Genomic DNA, 20,605 nt, shown 5'->3' on the forward strand with positions numbered 1-20,605 from the left:
GTCCAGTGGAAGTCTGAGCCTGCCTTGTACCAGTTCCTGTGAAGTTCCATGTTCAGATTTGTTCCAGCTCCAGCCTGTGCTTCGACACTCTCACCTCCCATGGTGTGGGCCTTGGGGCTCCTCCCTGAGCCGTGCCATGGTCCAAGGGCTCACATCTTTCCAGTGCAAGCAACCGCACCCCCGTGCTCGCAACAGATGTTACATTTACACAGTCAATATTGGGGTAACTGAAATCTGCCAACTAAACCACGAAGCAAACCTTGCACATCAGCAAGTATCAATAGACAACGGTGCAAGATACAATCTTAAGGATCCACCAAATGTTCAAATAGAATTTAATTGTTCTTTTTTACATAAAATATGATTTATAATCGGCAACTCCACATGAATCAGAGTCATTTGTATAAGTCCCCCGACATGGTCCCGTGTTTCGCTTGTTGCTGCATCGGGAGGGACCATCATTATACTTAAATCTTTCAGTTTGATCTGAAATCTTTCAGTTTGATCTGAAAGATTTAAGTATAATGATGGTCCCTCCCGATGCAGCAACAAGCGAAACACGGGACCGTGTCGGGGGACTTATACAAATGACTCTGATTCATGTGGAGTTGCCGATTTATAAATCATATTTTATGTAAAAAAGAACAATTAAATTCTATTTGAACATTTGGTGGATCCTTAAGATTGTATTCTTGCACCGTTGTCTATTGGTAACTGAAATCTCCCATTATTACTGCACTGCCAAACTGTTTAGCTTCCCTGACTTCTCTTAGCATTTCATCACCTGTCTGTCTGGTTTTGTCCAGGTGGACGGTAGTATACTCCTATCACTATACTCTTACCCAACACACATGGAATTTATACTCATACAGATTCTGAGCATTTACTCTCTTGTATGATATTTATCCTGTTGGACTCTATACCCTCCCGGACATAAAGTGCCACACCTCAAGTTGATCCTCTCTATAATTGCAATGTAACTTGTACCTTGATATAGCACTGTCCATTGGATATCCTCCTTCCTCCAGGTCTCTGAGATGCCAATTATGTCTATCTCATCATTCACTGCTATACACTCTAATTTTCGCATCTTACTTCTTAGACTTCTGGCATTGGCATACAGGCATTTCAAAGTGTGTTTTTTGTTTGTATTAACCTGCTTTTCAGTTAATAGGGATAATTTGGAATTCATTAGTTCAGGTGATTCTTTACTAATAGGCACATGGACTCCGCTTGCTTTTATTGGAACCTCTCTGTTGGAATGCCCTAATTCTCCTGTTTCATTAGTATCCTTCAAGGATATATTCCTCCGAACCATGCACTGCTGAGTGACTGTTGGCTTTCCCCTTAGTTCTTGTTTGAGAAGAGTGGTTCCCCCCCCCCCCCCCCCCATGGGAAATATGAGAGTTAGCAGAGTTGCAGGGAAGGTTCCAGTGAACAAAAGGTTATCTGTGGTGCAGAGGGTGATCCTGAAATCCTTGACAGACAGTCTAGCCCTATGGGGAGGGTTTTTGGAAAGGGTATATTACCCTGGTGAAGACATGGGCAGATGCTCTCTGAGTCATCAGGCCAGGAGAAGGAGGTAGCTGAGACCCTCTCCTGGGGTTCCAGGGGAAAGGAGGAGGAGTCGGGCAGAGACACCCCACAGGTGTTTCAGGAAGCCTGAGTAATGTGAGGTGACTACGGAAGAATTTAATTTTTGGAGTTAGAGTGATTAAAAGAACTGTAAGGAGGGCCTTGAGGACCAGCAGAAAACCTGTGCCTGGTTGGAGTCTCTGAGCAGGGTTGGGGAGCATTCCATCTCCAGGAGAGAAAGTGAGTTGTCCTTCAACCTTCCTAAAAGTTATGAGTAATAAATCAGACTTTAAACTGTTGTGCAAGGAGATCTGGGGCCTAGCTCAAGGCTTATTTTACATAAAGTTTGTGATTTGAATTGTTCTGAACTCTTGGAAAAGGGTTGCGAGGGAAACTTGATTTTTCTGGAAGCGTGATTTCTACAGTTTTTGGACGGGTTGAACATTTTGTGTGCTCCAACAAAAGATAATTTATTTAAACAAACTGTAGTGAATTGTGAATTTTTGGAGCTGTTTGGAAGAGTGCCCTCGGCTCAGTTTGCTCCTGCAGGTCTGCCTGCCCCCAGCCCACGACCCAGGAGATCTGATTTCCTTGCTTTGTGTGAGTTATTCCAGGCTCCCCGAAGCTGAGAAGGTGATCCTAGATGGACAGGGGGTTCTATGAATATTGGCCTCTCTATTTTTACTCTAATATTTTCAAATTTAAAAATAATTTTAGTAACTCTTGAGGTCTCCATGCTTTTGCTTATGCCACTTTTCTTCTATTGCTGAGCAGCTTTCTGTCTCTCCTATACTGATTTAACTTTCTTGCACATTGTCTAGAAATAAATTCAACAGTATTATTAACTCTGATAAACAATTAGGGCAGCTCTGAACCTTCTCCCATTTCCTGTGTAGCATCAGCCATTATTCACTTATTATGCCTTTGCTGCTACCCCAGAACAGCAGCAACATGACTGTGCACTAGCTGTCTCCTCCAGTTATGGGCAGCAAGACCATGAATGTGTGTTCTATATCTTCTTCTTAGCCTTTAGGTAGGCAGCACCTTCTAAGGCTGTAGAGACCCACATACAAATGACAGTTATGGAAAACCAACATAGCTATATCTGAGCTTTTGCTTTTTCTGAGCTCTCTTGTAGATCCAAAAAGACATCGGTCTTTTTTTTTTTTTTTTTTCCCCCCACACATTTTTTAAGGGCTTTTGTGGGTTTAATAATTCCAATGCTAGCAATCTTGATCCATTAATTCCTGGGTGTTAATGTAAAGGTCAAGAACTTTGAGGTCACACTTGCAGAAACCCTTGAATTGCAGGTGTGGCTGGCTGATTCACCTTTGCTAGAGACTAACACCACATAAAAAATGTCTTTAGGAATTCTGCCATTGTCCATATGAGGGACATGCCTGAGTCATCAAAAGTATGTCTGTTTCAGCTGGATAAAGATGATGCCAATTTGGGCCCAGTTCAGAACTTTGGAGTTTGAGATTTTATCCTTCCAGATGTTAAGAATACATCACAGGCAGCACATGTAGAAACTGTATAGTCTTGTATCTTGATATGAGCATGTTTCACTGCCATAAAGAAGAGTAGGAACAGAGTCTTTGTAGATGCTGCTTTTGATGTGTTTTTATAAGTGTTCTGCTCTTCCAGACTTTCTTTGGTAAGTCTAAACAGAATGGTGACTGCTTTTCCAGTATGTAGGTTTTAACTCTGCATCAAGCAAATGGTTATATGTAGTAAATTCATATATTTAGGTTCTATCAACAACCTTTAATCTGTAGTTATTTATACTGACATGGGTAGCAGCAAACACACATTTTCTAATCTTGATATTAGCTGTTGCCATGGGAGCAGTGGCATAACCATGGGTGGGCCACAGTGCACCCACTTTGGATTTAGGCCACCCAATCAGGGCTGCCCAACACCAAACTGGCTCCATCATTGTGGTGGCTGCAGAAGTCCTGCCGAAGCAAGGCCGCCATAGGAGCCCATCTCCATGGCAACAAAGAAAGTCTGGCCGAAACAAGGCTGTCAAGGGAGCTGTGATGGCGAAGAAGGCCCACCAGAGTAAAGCTGCAGTGGGAGACCGTCACTGCAGTGGTGAAAGAAGAGGTTTGGCGTTGAGGCCCGGTGCATGTGTGTGAGAATGGGAGCCTGATTATAGGTGTTTGTGCATGAGAGTGGGAGCCTGAGTGTGTATATGAGAGATGAGAGCTTGTGTGTAAGGGAATCTGTGAGAGAAAGCATGAGCTGTGTGTGTGTATGAGAGAGAAAGGGAAGAAGATAAGGGAGAAAAAAGAATAACACTGGAGAAAGAATTAGGAAAAGTCTGACAAGGGGAAAGTGGGAAAAAGAGACCGAGACAAACCAATTAAAAAAATAAAAAGAACAGAAATTAAAGGTAAAAATAAAAAATTATTTTGAGATTTTAGTAATTGGAATATGTCATCTTCGGGTATGTGCATTTATTGAATTTTTTCATATTTATCACATGTAGAACTTGTTCCAGAAAATTAAGACAAACTTTGTATTACAAACCAAGAAATATTACAAAAGGTAATCTCCCCCAATATTTTGTCTTATATAATATCAGGAGATTTAGGGGAAAACAAAATTACAACAGAGCAATTATTCAGGAAATATTAATTATACAAGAAATAATCTGATCCTACACCCCCCACACAAATATATACCGAACCAGACCTAGGGACTATTAGGAATGAGAGTCCAGGAATACCTGTAGCTGAGATTGTTCATAGAACAGGTACTTAGAACTTTGATAACTAAGCAAGCATTTGCATGGGAATCTCAAGTCAAATTTTGCACCTTTATTTAAAGCTTCCATGTTCATATCGAGAAACTTCTTCCTTCGTTCTTGTGTTGCTCTAGTAATATCTGGAAAAACCCAAACTTTTTGACCATGAAACAGCTAGTGGCGATTCCGAAGGAAAAACCTTAACACTGAATTTCTCTCAGATATAAATGCAAAAGTAATTAATAAGGTTGCTCTATTCTGAATAACCGTCTCTTGGGACATCTCTAATAACTCAGATATATTTGTAGGTGAAATAGATTCGGATTCTTTGGTATATCGCCTTCTGATTTAAATAGAAAAGAAACTTTAGTTATCATTGGCACAGCTTCAGGTGAAAATTTAAGAATCTGTATTAGGTAGCTCTTAAATATTTCCTTAGGAGAAAGCATCTTGATATAAGGAAAATTCAAAATCCTTAAGTCTGAGCTTCGCAGAGTTTTTCCCAAATTTTCCATTTTCTTTGCCGAAACAATATCGATTGAACTGGCTTATGTTGAATCATTTCTACTTTAGTAATTCTTGTTTTCAGTTCCATAACTTTAGTATCCAACTGTCCAACTTGATTTTTTGTTACTTGCACTTGTTGATTGTTTTCCATAATTACAACAGTTAAAGATGATATAGCTTTTTCAACTGCAATTAATGCTTACCATACATTCTCTAAGATGATCTCTTCGGATTTCTCAAATAAAGAAATCGGCATCGGACATACCTGGATTTTCTCTTCTCCTCTCTTAGTACTGTTTCCACGTCCAACATTCTCAGGTAGTTTTATTGTGTGAGGAGGCCCTTGGAATCCGTCCCAGATGGGTTCACTGAAGGTAAAACCACAAACAAAAGTTTCCCTTCTCGGGGTTTTAGTTGTAACAGTATCACTCACGTCAAGAATCTCCGATATCAAAGTAGCAGGGAGTGGAGGTATGTTCGGTTCACCGGGGCTTAGTGATATTGCCTCAGCCAGTGTAGACGGCGATCGCTCGGCGTCAGTCTGCACAGTGTCTCTCCCCTCCGGCGTCGATACTAGGGGTGTGTAATAAATCTGGTGTGGGTTAGCCTGCGAGCTCCTGAAGAGGGAGGAGTTAACAATCTGTAATAAATCTGGTGAGAAAGCTGGGCGTAGATGGGAGGAGCAATCTGAATGAATAGCTCCTAAGAAGGAGGAGTCAGCTATCTTGTAGTGTCTCAGATTCAGTTATATTCTGCTTCTGTTAGGGTTCTCTGTGAGGAATTAGCAATCTGTTGGTTAGAGCTGGTAGTTAGCAATCTCTGGGTTAGAGCTGGTAGTTAACAATCTGTTATGAATCTAAGATAGTAGTGGTGAATCCCTGGGTTGGTGGCAGATGACCACGCCCCTGGGAGGATATCCCAAGAGGGACCACTGGTTAGGCTTGAGTATGGAGACACACATTAGTTCTTTTATTAAACAAGTTTTGGAAACCACCAGAGGTGGCAGTAGTGAGCTGATATGCCCGGCAGGACTGTAGTCCCTCAGGCACTGGAACCGCAATCCAGGATGGCTGACCTGTTGAGAAATTGTAGAAAGTGAGTAGGTAGAGTAGACAAGGTTCATGAACAGAACTAGATGACAAAACTCACATAAGGTCTCAAGGAAGCTCAGGAGCTGGAAAGGTTTAGGCCCTCGAGGAGCGAGTACCTGGTTCCAGGGAAAGCTCTGAGAGAGCGATGGTAACTCACAATTGTTGGTAGCAGCGATAGCTTCCAGGCAGTAGAGAATCTTCAGAATGTCCAGGAACATGGGCCCTCAAGGAGAGAGTCCCAGTTCCTATCTGCAATCTGAAAGTAAAGAAAAGAGCGAGGGCCCTGAGGAGTGGGTACCTCTGGTAAGTCTGAGGAGGCAGAGTAGCTTGGAGGAAACGTAGCCGAATCCGTATTCGAATCCTCTCCACTAACTCAATTAGATAGTGAATTAGAGACATTTAAATATTGGAAGCGGATGACATCATCTCAGGGGGATGCCCCTGAGGTTCGCGCCCTTGCTGGTACTTCAATCAGAGCGCGTGCGCGCCCTAGGTCATCAGGCAAACATGGCAGATCTGCAACGTCAAGCCGGTCCGGGGACACCGGAGGGAGATGGCATAGAGACGCTGCGGCAGCCAGCCGTCCATCAGACCTGGAGAGAATTGCCACAGAGATAAAGAGGGCGGAGTGAGGTCGTCGAGCAGCGACGGACACAACAGGGTGCCGTGAAGAAGATTTCAATCTGTGGTTGTGAATGCTCAGGCATGGGGGAAGAGCTTGATATTTTCCTCAGCTGAGCTTTCCTCTTTGTATGTGGCATTGTTATCAGGAAAAATAGCAACAGGAAGAAAGACAGAGAGCTCTCCTTCAGCATGTGGATCAGTTGATGGCCATCTTGTTTTCCCCAAGGTATGTGTCATTCATGTGCATTTCTTATAATTTTGTATTTTGCTCTTTAACATTTCACTGTTCAGAGACTGATTTCTCAGGCTTTCTATTTTGGTTTTGTTTGCATGTTTCTATTTCTAAATTGTAATCCCTTATTTCTGTATTATGTAAGAGTTGGTTTGTGCTCTGCCTATGTGTGAATAAGGTCCAATATTGCTCCTTGCATGTAGTTTCTCTGTAGGAATTTGTAGCAGTCTAGCTTGTTCTGTTATCCCAGTGGGTGGTGTATTAATAATCTAGGGCCTGGTGTAGTATTTGCATTACTTCTTTTTCATACGGTTGCTGTTTGTGTTCTGAGAGTCAGTGCTGTTATGATATGGTATGGTATGGCATGGCAAATTTATAAGTGATTACTTTTTTTTTGCTTAGGTGACTCCAGAATTTGAATATAGTTTTCTTTTCATGTTGGTGTGAGGCAGTGCCCCTAGTATTCCCCTATTTACCTGTACAGGACCAGGCTAGATGCCTGGTCCATCTTAAATTCTTTAAGGAGAATGTGCTTTATGGGTGGGATCCTGTGGGGCAGGTGGGGCTCAGAGGGCATAACCAGAGACTGGGAAATAAAAGCTGAGATCCAGGTGGGGATAACCAGACCCAACCCAGGACTCCAGGAGGAAGGCAGCTCCTGTAACATAGCACAGTCCAAACACTGAGCTGAGACTAAGTGGAGCTGTAAGTACTGAAGGAAGCAGTACTGAACTATAAGTAAAGATTACACTGTTCTGAGGGGAAGATAGCCTACTGTTGTGCATATGTGAGACTGTAATAAAGATATATTGTTTTAAATAAGGCTTGAATCAGACTAGTTTGTCTTCAAGCCTGTGGGAATCCTTGCTTATGCTCACATATAATGTCATGCATGGGAACTTTTCTCATGCTTTGCACAGGGAAAAAAAACCCCCAGCCTCCAAGAACGTATCTGTTGGGAGTACAGAAAGAGTTGTGAAGAGTACTTATGCTTCTAAACATAGTACAGATTACAGGGGTACCCAGAGCATGGTAGCTTGTGAAATGGTGTGGCTCAGAAGCTGCACTGAAGGAAAACAAAACAAAATTTAAAAGTTTTAGGCAGAGAGGAAATTGAGTGGGCCTGATTGCAGGGACAGCCAGGAAGTGGTAAGTTTGTACTGGCTAATGGAAAAAACCCGGCTGGAGGTAGGTAGGGATTAAAAGTGATTTCATCAATGCTGGTTGTGCAGGCTTTCTTTTTTTTTTTGCCTTGAAAAAAGAAAAGAGGAAGGAACATCGGTGAAGCAGGGCTGTGCTAAACAGGGTGTGGCCCTTTAAAAGCTGCCAGAGAGGGCTGCGAGTACAGTGAATAGAAACGGTGTGGGGCTCTTTCCCAGCAAACAAGCCATTCTGCAGGGAAGGTGTGCAGCCACGAGGAAAGCTAGAGTGAAGCTGCCAGGGTACTGCAGCACCAGAATGCAGCAGTCTGAGAGCATGACTGAAGGAAACTGGAAAGCACTGGTCCAGAGTCTCCAGGAGGGAGATAGGCATTCTAAGAGAGTCTTGCAAGGAGTCAGCATTCCTGGGATGAACACAAATGGAACCAGGAAGCAAACTGGGCTGTAGTCAATTTCTATTTGGAGTGGAACCTTGTGGCCTTGTCAAGAAGTGGAAACACAGTGCCCTGGAGGGGACACTACAGAATGGCCAGTGGGCTGCAACACAGATTGGCGAGAGGATGGTGCTACATGTAGTCCTGAGGAAGATCCTGTAGGGTGGCCAAACACTACAAGGAGGATAGAAACAACTCCCATGAGAAGCCTAGAGAGGGTATGGAAAGGTAAGCGAGAGATGCCATGGAAGCGCAGAGGGTGGTGCTGCAGAGACCCCAGTGAGTGAGGCTGTGGAAGAGATAGCGACCGGCGTGGGCAAGTGGCCAGAGTATACAGAGGTGGAAACTGTGGAGAACCCAGAGGGAGGTGCTGCAGAGAATCTGGAGGAAGAGTCCTCAGAGAGCCCAGAGGATGGTGCTGTGGAGACCCCAGTGAGTGAGACTGCAGAAGAGCCAAGAAGGGGCTCTACATCAGAAATACAAGGTGCCAGGAAGCAGGTACAGCTGGTTATAGAGGAACCAGCACTGGTGGTTCTCTAGTCAGTCCATAAAGCTCCATCAGGGTGGAATTTGAACCTGGAGCCAGCAAAAAACTTAGTTAAATGACTAGGAATATGCACTGCATGAACATCACATTGGGTGATGGTAATGATGATGTCAAGGGTAACCCTAAGAGATGGGGCTGAGCATGTCACTAGGTCCCTGTTCCCAAGCTTAGCTGGTAGGAAGTCAGAGGAAGGGGAACGAGATGTCATAGACTCTCCTGGATGGGATCCAGGAGGGAGTAGGGAAGTTTGGCTTGACAGATATAAATTGAGGAGAGGGGTATGTGAAGCAGTGCCCCTAGTGTTCCTCTATTTACTTGTGCATAATCAGACTAGATGCCTGGTCCACCTTAAATTCCTTAAGGAGAATATGCTCTATAGGTGGGATTCTATGAGGCAGGTGGGGCTCAGAGGGTATAACCAGAGACTGGGGAGAAAGAGCTGGGGATGATCAGACCAAGCCCAGGTCTCCAGGAGGAAGGCAGCTCCTGTAACGTAACATTGTCCAAACACTGAGCTGAGACAAAGCTGAACTGTGAGTACCAAGGGAAGCAGTACTGAACTATAAGTAGAAAGTACACTATTCTGAGGGGAAGACAATCTACTGTTGTGCATGTGTGAAGCTGTAATAAAGATATAGCCACACGTATCTTATAAAATCTGGGGTCGGCGCATGCAAGGGGGTGCACATTTGTGCAACCTGCGCGCGCCGAGCCTGGCGCGCGTTGCCTGTTCCTTCCAAGGCCGCTCCGAAATCGGAGCGGCCTTGGAGGGATCTTTCCTTTCGCCACCCCTCCCTACCGTTGTCGGCAGATTTACGCCTACCCGAGGCAGGTGTAAATCTGCGCGCGCCAGCAAGCTGCTGGCGCGCCATCTCCCAACCCAGGGGCTGGTCCGGAGGCCTCGGCCACGCCCCGGGACTTACGCACGTCCTGGGGCTATGTGCGCGCCGGCGGCCTATGCAAAATAGGCGCACGAGTGCCCTGCACACGTAAATCCAGCCGGATTTACACGCGCAGGGCTTTTAAAATCCGGCCCATATTGTTTTAAGGAAGACTGGAATCAGACTAGTTTGTCTCCAGGTCTGTGGGAATGACTGCTTGTTCCCACAGTTGGTTTGTAATATGAACTGTCGTAGTTTTGCTCTGCACCTGTTCTTATGATTATTGCTATTTTATTGTACTTATGGTGATCTCTGCCTTTCTGGAAAGAGGATTTGTGAAAGAATACATTAATGTTTTAAAGCATGATTGGATCTGATGATTGTGTTCTTTGCTTTTTTACCTGATATTCTTGTATATTTATAAATTGCAATAAATATAAAATAAAAAATCAGATTGATTAAGAAATATTTAATGTTGGTAAGAGCTTGAAATAAGAGTTAAAATATTCTAAAAACTTTCACTCATGATGCATAAGGGCTGTTGTAGACTACTTAATAACTCATGGAGTACAACTAGTAAGTTTCAGACCTGTATGTCTACAGCCCACCCTTGTTAGCAGTGGGCCCACCTAAAAAATCAATTTTGACCACGCCACTGGAACCACCCCCAGACTAGCATTCCCTGCTACTATAGGGCTTAAAGTAGACCAGACCAGATCTCTGCAGCTGATTCTTTAAGGTATTCTGGGGTTTTTCCCTGTATATTCCATTACAGTCCTACTCTATTATCGCATGTATAATATACACATATGCATTTTTTTAAATAGGTAGGAAAAGTATGTGTGTGCAGTGCATTGAAATACTCTTTCAATGTATTGTATGTATGCATAAGCATACATACATGCATATGTTGCAGGGTAAAGATATGCATATTTTATAATTTTGATTGATGTAATTCACACTAAAATAGTCTGACTGGAGAGAGCGGACTATAAGTGCTTAAATAAATAAAAATAATACACAATGGGGTAGATTTTACAAAGTTACGCACACACGTACTTTTGTTTGCACACCAGGTGCAAACAAGAGTACGCGGGATTTTAATAGATACGCGCGTAGCCGTTAAAATCCGGGATCGGCACGCGCAAGGCTGAGCAAAATCGGCAGCCTGCACGCGCCGAGCCAGCCTCTATTCCCTCCGCCTCCTCCCACCTTCCCCTACCTAACCCCCCCCCCACCTTTGTTGGAAGAGTTACGCCTGCCTGAGGCAAGCATAACTCGCACGCGCTGGCTGCGCGATTCCCCGTCCCGGGAGCTGTTTTGGAGGCCTCGACCATGCCCCCGAAACGCCCCGGACCGGAACCAGGCCCCCCCCTCCAGCAAAGCCCCGGGACTTACGCACGTCCCGGGGCTTGCGCGTGCACCGCCGAGCCTATTCAACATAGGCTTGCCGTGAGCAGGGGGAGGTTGGAGCAGGTTTTCGGGGGGTACGTGTGTATCTTACATGCGTGCCCCTTTGAAAATCTGCCCCAATGTGTGCGGGTTATAAAATACTATCATAAATCTCTAACTGGCCATATACAAACATGCCACCGTGTGCAGTTGATGAAAATTATCCTTATAAACATATACACGCAGAGACCATATGGGAAAATATACATTTGAAATTACATATGTGGTTATACATGGCTTAGTACGAAGAAGTGATTTATTGCTGAAAATGCCAAGTTTCCATTGGGGACTCAGCAGAAAAGTTCTAAAGCAGGTGTAGATTTGTACTGAATTTTCGGTTATTGAATTGTGGGAAAGATATCATAGAATCCCACCCATATACATTCTTTTTTTTACTGAAATGTCTGTTTTGTGTATTTTTATTTGTCTGTTATCTACTTTGAGGGATAAGAGAGGGCAGAAAATCAAATATAAATAAAACTGCTTTCAGTAAGCACACCAATTTAGTGTTCAGATCCTAAATATGAATTTTAGAATGTTTCAGACTGCTAAAGAGAACATCATTTTTGAAAAGTTCTCAGCGCTATTAGATAAAAACAATAGGCTTCTTTTTCCACCTTAAAATTAAAAGGGGTAGATTTTATAAATTTGCGCGAGGGCGTACTATTGTTCGCGCACCAGGCGCGAACAAAAGTACGCTGGATTTTATAAGATACGCGCGAAGCCACGCGTATCTTATAAAATCCGGGGTCGGCGCATGCAAGGGGGTGCACATTTGTGCAACCTGCGCGCGCCGTGCCCGTCGCGCGTTGCCTGTTCCCTCCAAGGCCGCTCCGAAATCGGAGCGGCCTCGGAGGGAACTTTCCTTTGCCCTCTCCCCACCTTCCCCTCCCTTCCCCTACCTAACCCACCCCCCCGGCTCTATCTAAACCTCCCCCCTACCTTTGTTGCCAGATTTACGCCTGCTGAAAGCAGGCGTAAATCTGCGCGTGCCAGCGGGCTGCTGGCGTGCCATCACCCGACCCAGGGGCTGGTCCGGAGGCCTCGACCATGCCCCCGGGCCGGCGCCACGCCCCCGGTCCTGCCCTGGACACTCCCCCTCCCCACCCCTTTTGCGAAGCCCCGGGACTTTTGCGCGTCCCGGGGCTGTGCGCGCGCCGGCGGCCTATGCAAAATAGGCGCGCCGGCGTGCGAGGGCCCTGCGCGCGTAAATCTGGCCGGATTTACGCGCGCAGGGCATTTAAAATCCGGCCCAAAGTGCATATCTTGGTCCATTCTGAAGCAAACAAGGTACAAAGGTGAATTTGGACTAGCAGGTTTCATTGTTCTTCTGCCTCAGTACATTTATTACTACCATCCAGTCTTAAAATAAAGTGGGTAATTCTATACTGCCTTTTAGTTTGTTTAACGGGAGCAATTTTTAGACTATCCACAGAGTTTCTCTTTGACAATTTAGACTGATGGGGGAATGTGAATATTTTGTCCTTGCATAGTTTGCACATGTTTTGATTCTTGCTCTAACCGTGCCACTTTTACCCATGCTGATGGGGGAGCTTTCAGGGCAAGCTTTTTATCCGGGTAAGCATTTGTTTACTCAAACAAAAAGATTTGAAAATTATCCTCCATTGTATTTGACATTGTAGGAGAAACAGTCTAGTGCATGGCTTCTCAAGATCACTAGGATAGCTGGGGACAGAGGTGAGTCTTCGAATTAGAGGAGAGCCTGAATCAGGAATAGTTCAAGATTCACCTCTGTCCTCGATTATGCTTGTGATCTTGGTTAAGTCATTTATATCCCTTGTGCCTCAGAGCCCCAACTGAAAACAGTACATTTGCCAGACTTTCTCTGCTAATAAATTAATTTTTTTAAACAATGGAAAGATGTTACCCATAGCAGTGGACCACTTCCCATTATACTGCTTGGTAGTGTCCATACTGACTGTAGAGCAATTCTAACGTTTAATTACCACCATCTAGCTCTATATTGAAGCATCAATATTTCTTAGACTGCAAAATCAGTTGAGAAGTGAGTCTCTTAATTATGCTTCTGTGATAATTAATTTTTGATTGGGGATTTTCATTCTTGTATATTAAGTTAGTTATACTATTTCATTTTTATGATGTTGGTGTCTTTTGTTTCATTTTGATGCTTCAAGATGTGTTTTGTTTTGTTTTTTGCAACTGTTTTATTATTGCTTTCATTGTTTTGCTTGAAATTTTTTTTTATTGTCTATATTTAGTTGCTGGGCCTCGCATTAAGACTGAATTTTAAAAGGCTCGCTCGAGTAGAATTTGGGGATTACGCGTGTGGCTGGGCCCTGTGCATGCTGCATGGATTTTCCAAAGGGCTCGGCCATGCGCCTAACCCCTAATATGCACAGAAGGGCTGGGCCAGCTAAAAGGGGCAGGCCGGGCGGTGTGGTCTGGGTGGGGTGTGATCTGGGACAGCGCCATTAGATGCTGTCCTGGGGAAGCGCGCACCGGAGATAAGTAGGGTAGGTTTAGGGGGAGGAGAGGGGAAGAGGGAGGAAGGATAGGGTTAGGGATAGGGAAGCAGTCTAGGCCCAATTGCATTGCTGTGCGTATTTTTCTAAAATTCCCGCGCCCCCCCCCCCTGCACACGCATGTATGCTCAGGAACCATATTTTATAACATGTGTGTGCCGACGCGTGCATGTTATAAAATCTGCACGTCTGTGTGAGTGCGCTGGGAAGCACGTGCACCTTTTAAAATCAACCTCCTTTAGGTTTTTGGAAAAACGTATCTCAAATCTAATAAATAAAGTATTGAAAAATATTGTGTTTCTACCAAAATGATCATAGGCATTTAACATTTTGCTCAAGATGTGTAGAAATTTTCTGTACTATTTTTGATTTTTTTTTCTTAATATGCCTTTGTTTTCAGATGTGAATGTTCTTCAAAGACTGGGCCTCATGGGAAACAAAACATCATTGTGCTCTCTTCCTCAGGGAGTCATTCCCTTCAAATTGGGAGTTATTGTGACACAGAAAGCACTCATCAAGGCACCAGTCAGTACAGTTATTCCTGCTGCTTTTGGCACCAATTTGGTTTTGATACTGAGTTTGTGCTCCCATCACATTAACAATGCTTTTTTATTTACTGTTAAAAGTAAAAAGCAAAAACTGCAGCTAGGAGTCCAGTTCATCCCTCATAAAGTAATAGTATATGTAGGTCATAAACAGTCTGTATATTTTGATTATAATATTCATGATGGACAGTGGCATAATCTCGCTATTGACATCAGAGACCAACAGGTCACATTATTTACTTCTTGTGGGAAACAAAGAATACATGCAGACTTGCTGTTAAAAAAAGATGAGATATTGGACCCAGAAGGATTTTTCCTGTTAGGAAAAATAAACCAGCACTCAGTACAGTTTGAAGGTGCCATTTGTCAATTTGATATTTATCGTTCTGCCAAGGCTCCTCATAATTACTGCAAATACCTGAAGAAACATTGTAGGAGGGCAAAAGCTTATCAACAAGATTACCTTCCATCAATTTCATTCTTCACTAAAGATATAAATACTACTTGCACTAGTCTGCAAACCGAGTATCCATTGAATAATTTGACTAACTTGACCACAAGGATCCCTCCAGGATTCACTCTTAGCACATTGCCCTTCAGAAACAGAAGACCAGTAGCTGTGTATACCTCTACAGTAGAAAATAAATTATCTCTGAGGCTGACTACCAAAACCACAGATGTTATGACAATCCCATCTTCCATGTTTGCTAGTCATGAATCCCAGCTATCAACTAACAGCCAAATTATGACAACTACACTTGCTCTTAGGATACATCAACCAGTCTCTGCTAAAGGAGAAGAAAAACATCGCCTTTCAACAGTCGGTCAAGTTCTGCCTTTTTTCCAGAATGATACCAGCAACAAAATAACTTCTGAGCAAGAAATCAGAAAGAAAGTTGACCAAAAGACTCTCATCGGGTCCCATGGGACATTCAGTTCCACAAAGTTATTGAGAGAGAAGTTAGGAAACCTAACCAAGGATGTCTACCCAAAGGTCCATAAACAAAACTTAGAAACCATGACAAATGGAATTATTCTAAAAAAGCAGCCATCACAGTGGAATAAGAAAATAAATCCCACTGTTATTTTTCCTCTTTATACCAAACCATTGGGATCCGTTTACACTGTTTCCAGAGCCAATCAACACAGGTTTTATGCCAGAAGCCATATTGCAACTGATGCTTATTTGTGGTTTGGATTCAATGGACCTACTCAATTTCCTCTTTTAATGGGACCACCAGGACAGAAAGGAGAACAAGGACCCCCAGTAAGTAAGAGCACAGTATGTTTACTGACATTTTAAATAACATGAATATGCAAATTAATGTAATAAGGCTGATGGTAGAGTTGTGGTGATATATTAATATCTGTTTACTTCCTAATTTTATGTCTGTCAGTACATAGTAGAATATTGTGTGCTGTAAACATTTGAAATAGGCAATTCAGGTAGTCCTTGATTAAAGGCTACAAATGCAACGCAAAAGTTAACTAGTGCATGCCAGTATACTATGTCTATGCACAAATGGACTGTCAACATATATATTTACACTTTTTTTTTTCATTTTAATAAATTTTTCAGCTATTTTCAGTTTGTTTCATTGATTGCTTTATAAGGGAATCTATAAAGAGAAGATAAAGGATAAATAGACAAATCAGAACTTGCCAGAGAGAATCAAGCTATAAAGTGGCACCAAATTGGATTAACCCACCCAACTTTCCCTCTGAAAATTGTCCTCCTCTGCCTGTCTAAAAGTATGTGAAGGGCTCTGCAGTGCTCATGTGTTTAGTCAGATTACGAGGAGGTGTTCCCAGGGATGTTTTTAGGGCACGGGAAGAAAACAGTATGGGGTAGATTTTAAAAGCCCTGCACACGTAAATCCTTCCAGATTTACGCGCGCAGGGCACTCGCGTGCCGGCGCACCTATTTTGCCTAGGCCACCGGCACGCGTAAGTCCCGGGGCTTCGTAAAAGGGGTGGGAGGGGGCATGTTCGAAGGCCGGGGGCATGTCCTGGGGGCATGCCCGGGGTCAGGGGGTGGTCCGAGGCGGGTCCGGGGGCATGGCAAGGCTTCGGGGGCGGGCCGGGAGGGCGGTCCCAAGTCCCCCGGCATTGCGGCCTATGCCGGGGGCTGATGAGGCGGCGCGCACAAGTTACGCCTGCTTCAAGTAGGCGTAACTTGTACAACAAAGGTAGGGGGGGATTTAGGTAGGGCTGGGGGGTGGGTTAGATAGGGGAAGGGAGGGGAAGGTGGGGGGATGCGGAAGGAAAGTTCCCTCCGAGGCCGCTCCGAAATCGGAGCGGCCTCGGAGGGAACGGAGGCAGGCTGCGCGGCTTGGCACGCGCAGGCTGCCAATTTTGCGCAGCCTTGCGTGTGCCAACCCCGGATTTTAAAAGATATGCGTGGCAACGCGCGTATCTTTTAAAATCTGGCTTACTTTTGTTCGCGCCGGTTGCGCGAACAAAAGTACACGCGCGCGTATTTTTTTAAGATCTACCCCTATGTGCATATAACATTTTCAGAAGTACGCACAACCTACAAGCTACGAGTAGAGACTGAATTCTGGATGGTGAGTTGCAAGTTGCTTTGGATCGCTGATTCACAATAATATGTGCAAATGGTCATGAAATGGGGGCAAGAGAAGTGTGTGGAGCATTGTCAAAGAGTGATTTTCAGTGGAAAGTATGCACAAGAGGACAAGAACCTTTTCCATTTTTAATCACAATGCTTCCTCAAATATCCCAAGCATTTATGTGGAAAATCTAGCAGCAAGATATGCACAGGAAAAATCTTTTTAGAGTCCCAAAACTTGATGCAATGATTTAGCAAAGTAAAAAGTATGATGACAGCTCAAATGAAAAGTTAGCATTTGTGAAAAAATAACACTAGAAAAATATCAGAGGCACCCAGACCACAATAGTCAGAGGAGCCAAAAAAAATGGGCTGGTAATTTTAAAACTACAAAATGTATTTTATGCTGCTTTTCCAAAACAAATTCAAACCAATGTACAACATCATAATAAAATCACAGCTTCCATCAATATATAAAAAAAAGATATCCAATATCCACTAGATTTAAATACAATATAAGAAACATTCAACAATTTCAAAGTAATCCAATCAAACAACAAAAAAAATATAATAAAATGTGAAATTAATGCCATAACACATGCGATAATAGCAGTATCGCATGGCTCAAATGCAAATTTTGGGAAGGGGTGGGATTAGGGAAGAGTTTGGGTGGGATTTATGAAAATGAGGGGCAATATTGCACCGTGCGATAGCATAACACATGCTATTGCATGGTTTTAACACCATAAATAACTACACTTTTTTTTCCTGGCATTAAGCTATGACCGGTCATAATGCAATTCGCAATACATTTTTCAAATTGCGTTTCGGCCATTTCTGGGCTTGAGGAGAGCATGGAGTGGAGTGTAGAGAGAAAGAAAGTGCCTCTGAGGAGGCCTTCACAGTATGCAATTATTTATATGCCTACAGGAGAGGCAGCTAATAGCTTGAGGATACCTTGTTATAGAGTCCATCAAGCTAGGGCAAGAGAACATAGTAGAAATGCCATCTTTGTGAGACTTTCCTCACTCCAAATGACATCAAATCTTTACTGAGGTGTACTGTGCTGTTTGTATGTCTCACTCTGCATGAAAATCTGGTCCCTAAACCCTATACAAATACCTCACCTCGAGCTATTAGCTGGCCCTCCTATAGAGATATAAATACTTGACTACTATGAAAGCCTTATAGATAGGCAGCCTCTTTCTCTCGCTCTTTCTCTCTCTATGAGATGCAAAGTAGGAAGTATCACAGGGTGCGAAACGTTTACCACATCATGCAATACTACCTATGCAAAGCTTCATTACCACATGGTGTGGTAACTCTAAAAATTACCCTAAACACACACCTTTTTCTTATAGGCCTGCGATATTACTGCATTTTGATGAATCTAGGGGTAAATTCTTCCCCTGATCATCATAAGGGAACTAACTCCTGCCAAGAACAAACAAAAATATTGCTAAAGTTTCTCTTCTACTGATATGTTGCTATAAAAAGACAGGATCTTACTGCCTTTCTAAAGGCAGTGGGGTGGATTTTCAAAGGGTTACGTGCATAACCCCCAAAAACCCACCCCTGCGCGCGCTGAGCCTATTTTGCATAGGCTCGGCGGCGCGCGCAAGCCCCAGGATGCGCGTATGTCCCGGGGCTTTTGAAAATGGGTGGCCCGGGGCGGGGCTGGGGGCGTGGCAGCAGTATGGGGATGGTCCTGGGTCCTCTAGCACAGCGGCCGTGCTGGAGGTTCATGTGCCGGCAGCTGGCCAGCATGCGCAAATTACGCCTGCCTCAGGCTGTTGCTGCTTCTTTAGCAGTGAATTTGACTCAATTTTTGGAAACCTCTGAGGTTGAAGTGATTGAGCCGGGTGACAATATGATTTCCTTTTTTTTTATTCTGAATCTGATTTGGGTAGGGTTAAGTCTGCTTATTTAAAAAAAAAAGAAAAAAAGAATATTTCCTTTCATGCCCAATCTCTTCGAGCATAGGCTGATTTGTGTAAAATAACACAAAAAAGAAGAGCTTTTCTTGTCCTTCGGCAGGATACAATACCTTTGGGAGCATCGTTTTTATTATGCTACCCTTGCAAGTGTTACATGAAATATCAAAAGAACTCTTATGCTTTCTTCTCTCCAGATCAACTCAGGGCATTTATTGATGCAAGAAGAGTGACAACTTTTTCTCCGATGCCTCTTTTGAATCCATCTTGAATAATTATATTATTGGAACCCTTTTTTTTTGTTGTTCAGGCATTGGTGTTTCTTGGTAATCTTTTCTTTTGATATTCCTCATTTCTTATGCCTCCTTTTTCTTTATTACCTATAACTCAATGGATAAGTTTACCTTTATTTCCTTTCTTTTTTGTTTTTCTGTCTGTATATTATACTTATCTGTTTGTTTCAAAGTGTTGTGCTTTGTCATATGATACACTAATAAAAATAAAGAAAAAAAATTCAATTGCTTCACCAATCTTCTCAGTTATTTGTGTCATATGACCTAACAAGCTGGCATCCCAGCTGTCAAGTGTACATTGTCCAACTGGATATCAGAATCCATTTTACACATTGCTACATCTTAGCAGATTTACAGATCACTCATTCTGTCAAAGCTCATCAAGTAATGCCTATGGCCTCTTCCATTGCTCATCTATGAGAAGTGCCCTTACAAGACATTTGCAAAGCTGCAACCTGGTCATCAGCGGCGGTGTTTTCGTGTCCTTCTGTGTGTGCGTTACTGTCCTCTACAGGACGTCGGCGTGTGCAGTGCGTTGGCTCTGTGCATGTGTAGTGCGCTCAGTTTTGGGCGTGCCTTTTGCATGCACACATTTTTAAGCATTGGCAGTGCGCCCAGGCTTTGGCACACAGTTTATGCGGGGGCTTTTTGAGGCACTTACTCTTGGGGCACCTAATTTTTGTGCACATAAATTTTGTGTGTTTGAAATCTTTTCAGCGCGAGCCTGCTGGCCCCACATTCTCAGTCGCCTGTTCACTGATGGTGCTGGTGAGCAAAGAACCTAAGTGCCTTTCTCTCTGTGTTTCCTGTCGTATTCGGGCATCTCAGCCTAACGTGTATTCTAACATGTGTCAGCGCTATTTAGAGGCTCAGAGAGAGTTGTCATCTTTCCCTGATTTTCGCTAAGCCTGGATCCTCCCAGCCTGATGATAGTCTATTTAAGGGTCTGTCTGGAGGTACGCCAGATCTTAGAACTTCCTTGACTGGTTCCTTCACAGGAGATAGCTGTTCAGTGGGCCTCACTCCAGTTCCTTCTGGGTTTGGCCTAGATCCAGCTGCCTTTTCTTGAGTGAAGTTTTTTTCAGGGTTTGTAATCCTTTCTTCAGGTGCAGTCCTCAACTTCGGCCATTCCCGTCAGGTCAGACCATCGGCCAGTGGCCCCTCCCTCTTCCAGTCCTATGTTTAAGCACCAGAACACACCTCTGTTCACTGTGGGTAATCCCGACAGGAACCCGGATGGCACTGATGAGGAAGATCCTGATTCCTTGGAAGATGGGGAAATTCCTCTGGGACTGGAACCGTATTGGACCATGTTGTGGTTCTTTCATAGAGATGAACATCTAGCCCTGATTTCCCAGACCTTAAAGATGTTGGGTGTTCCTGGTGCAGATTCCATGTCTGAACCAAAGAAGAATCCCATTTTGGTTTCCTTGCGTAAAATCTGTTGTGTTTCTTTGTTATGGACACCAATTCAGCAATTGATTGATTTTTAATGGGGCGCCCCA

The 20,605-nt window shown here is 43.6% G+C and overlaps 1 protein-coding gene across 2 annotated transcripts in view; it reads left to right on the plus strand.

Annotated features, from left to right (window-relative positions):
• LOC115096615 (collagen alpha-1(XXVII) chain B-like) overlaps window positions 1–20,605 on the plus strand; it is a 514,116-nt gene that overhangs the window by 16,979 nt on the left and 476,532 nt on the right. For both annotated transcript variants that reach the window (XM_029611498.1, XM_029611499.1), the window contains exon 3: window positions 14,160–15,571. In XM_029611498.1, the coding sequence (XP_029467358.1) occupies window positions 14,160–15,571 (1,412 nt within the window). The remainder of the gene's footprint in view (window positions 1–14,159; window positions 15,572–20,605) is intronic.

Source organism: Rhinatrema bivittatum, chromosome 8 (assembly GCF_901001135.1).
Source record: "Rhinatrema bivittatum chromosome 8, aRhiBiv1.1, whole genome shotgun sequence".
Lineage (NCBI taxonomy): Eukaryota > Metazoa > Chordata > Amphibia > Gymnophiona > Rhinatrematidae > Rhinatrema > Rhinatrema bivittatum.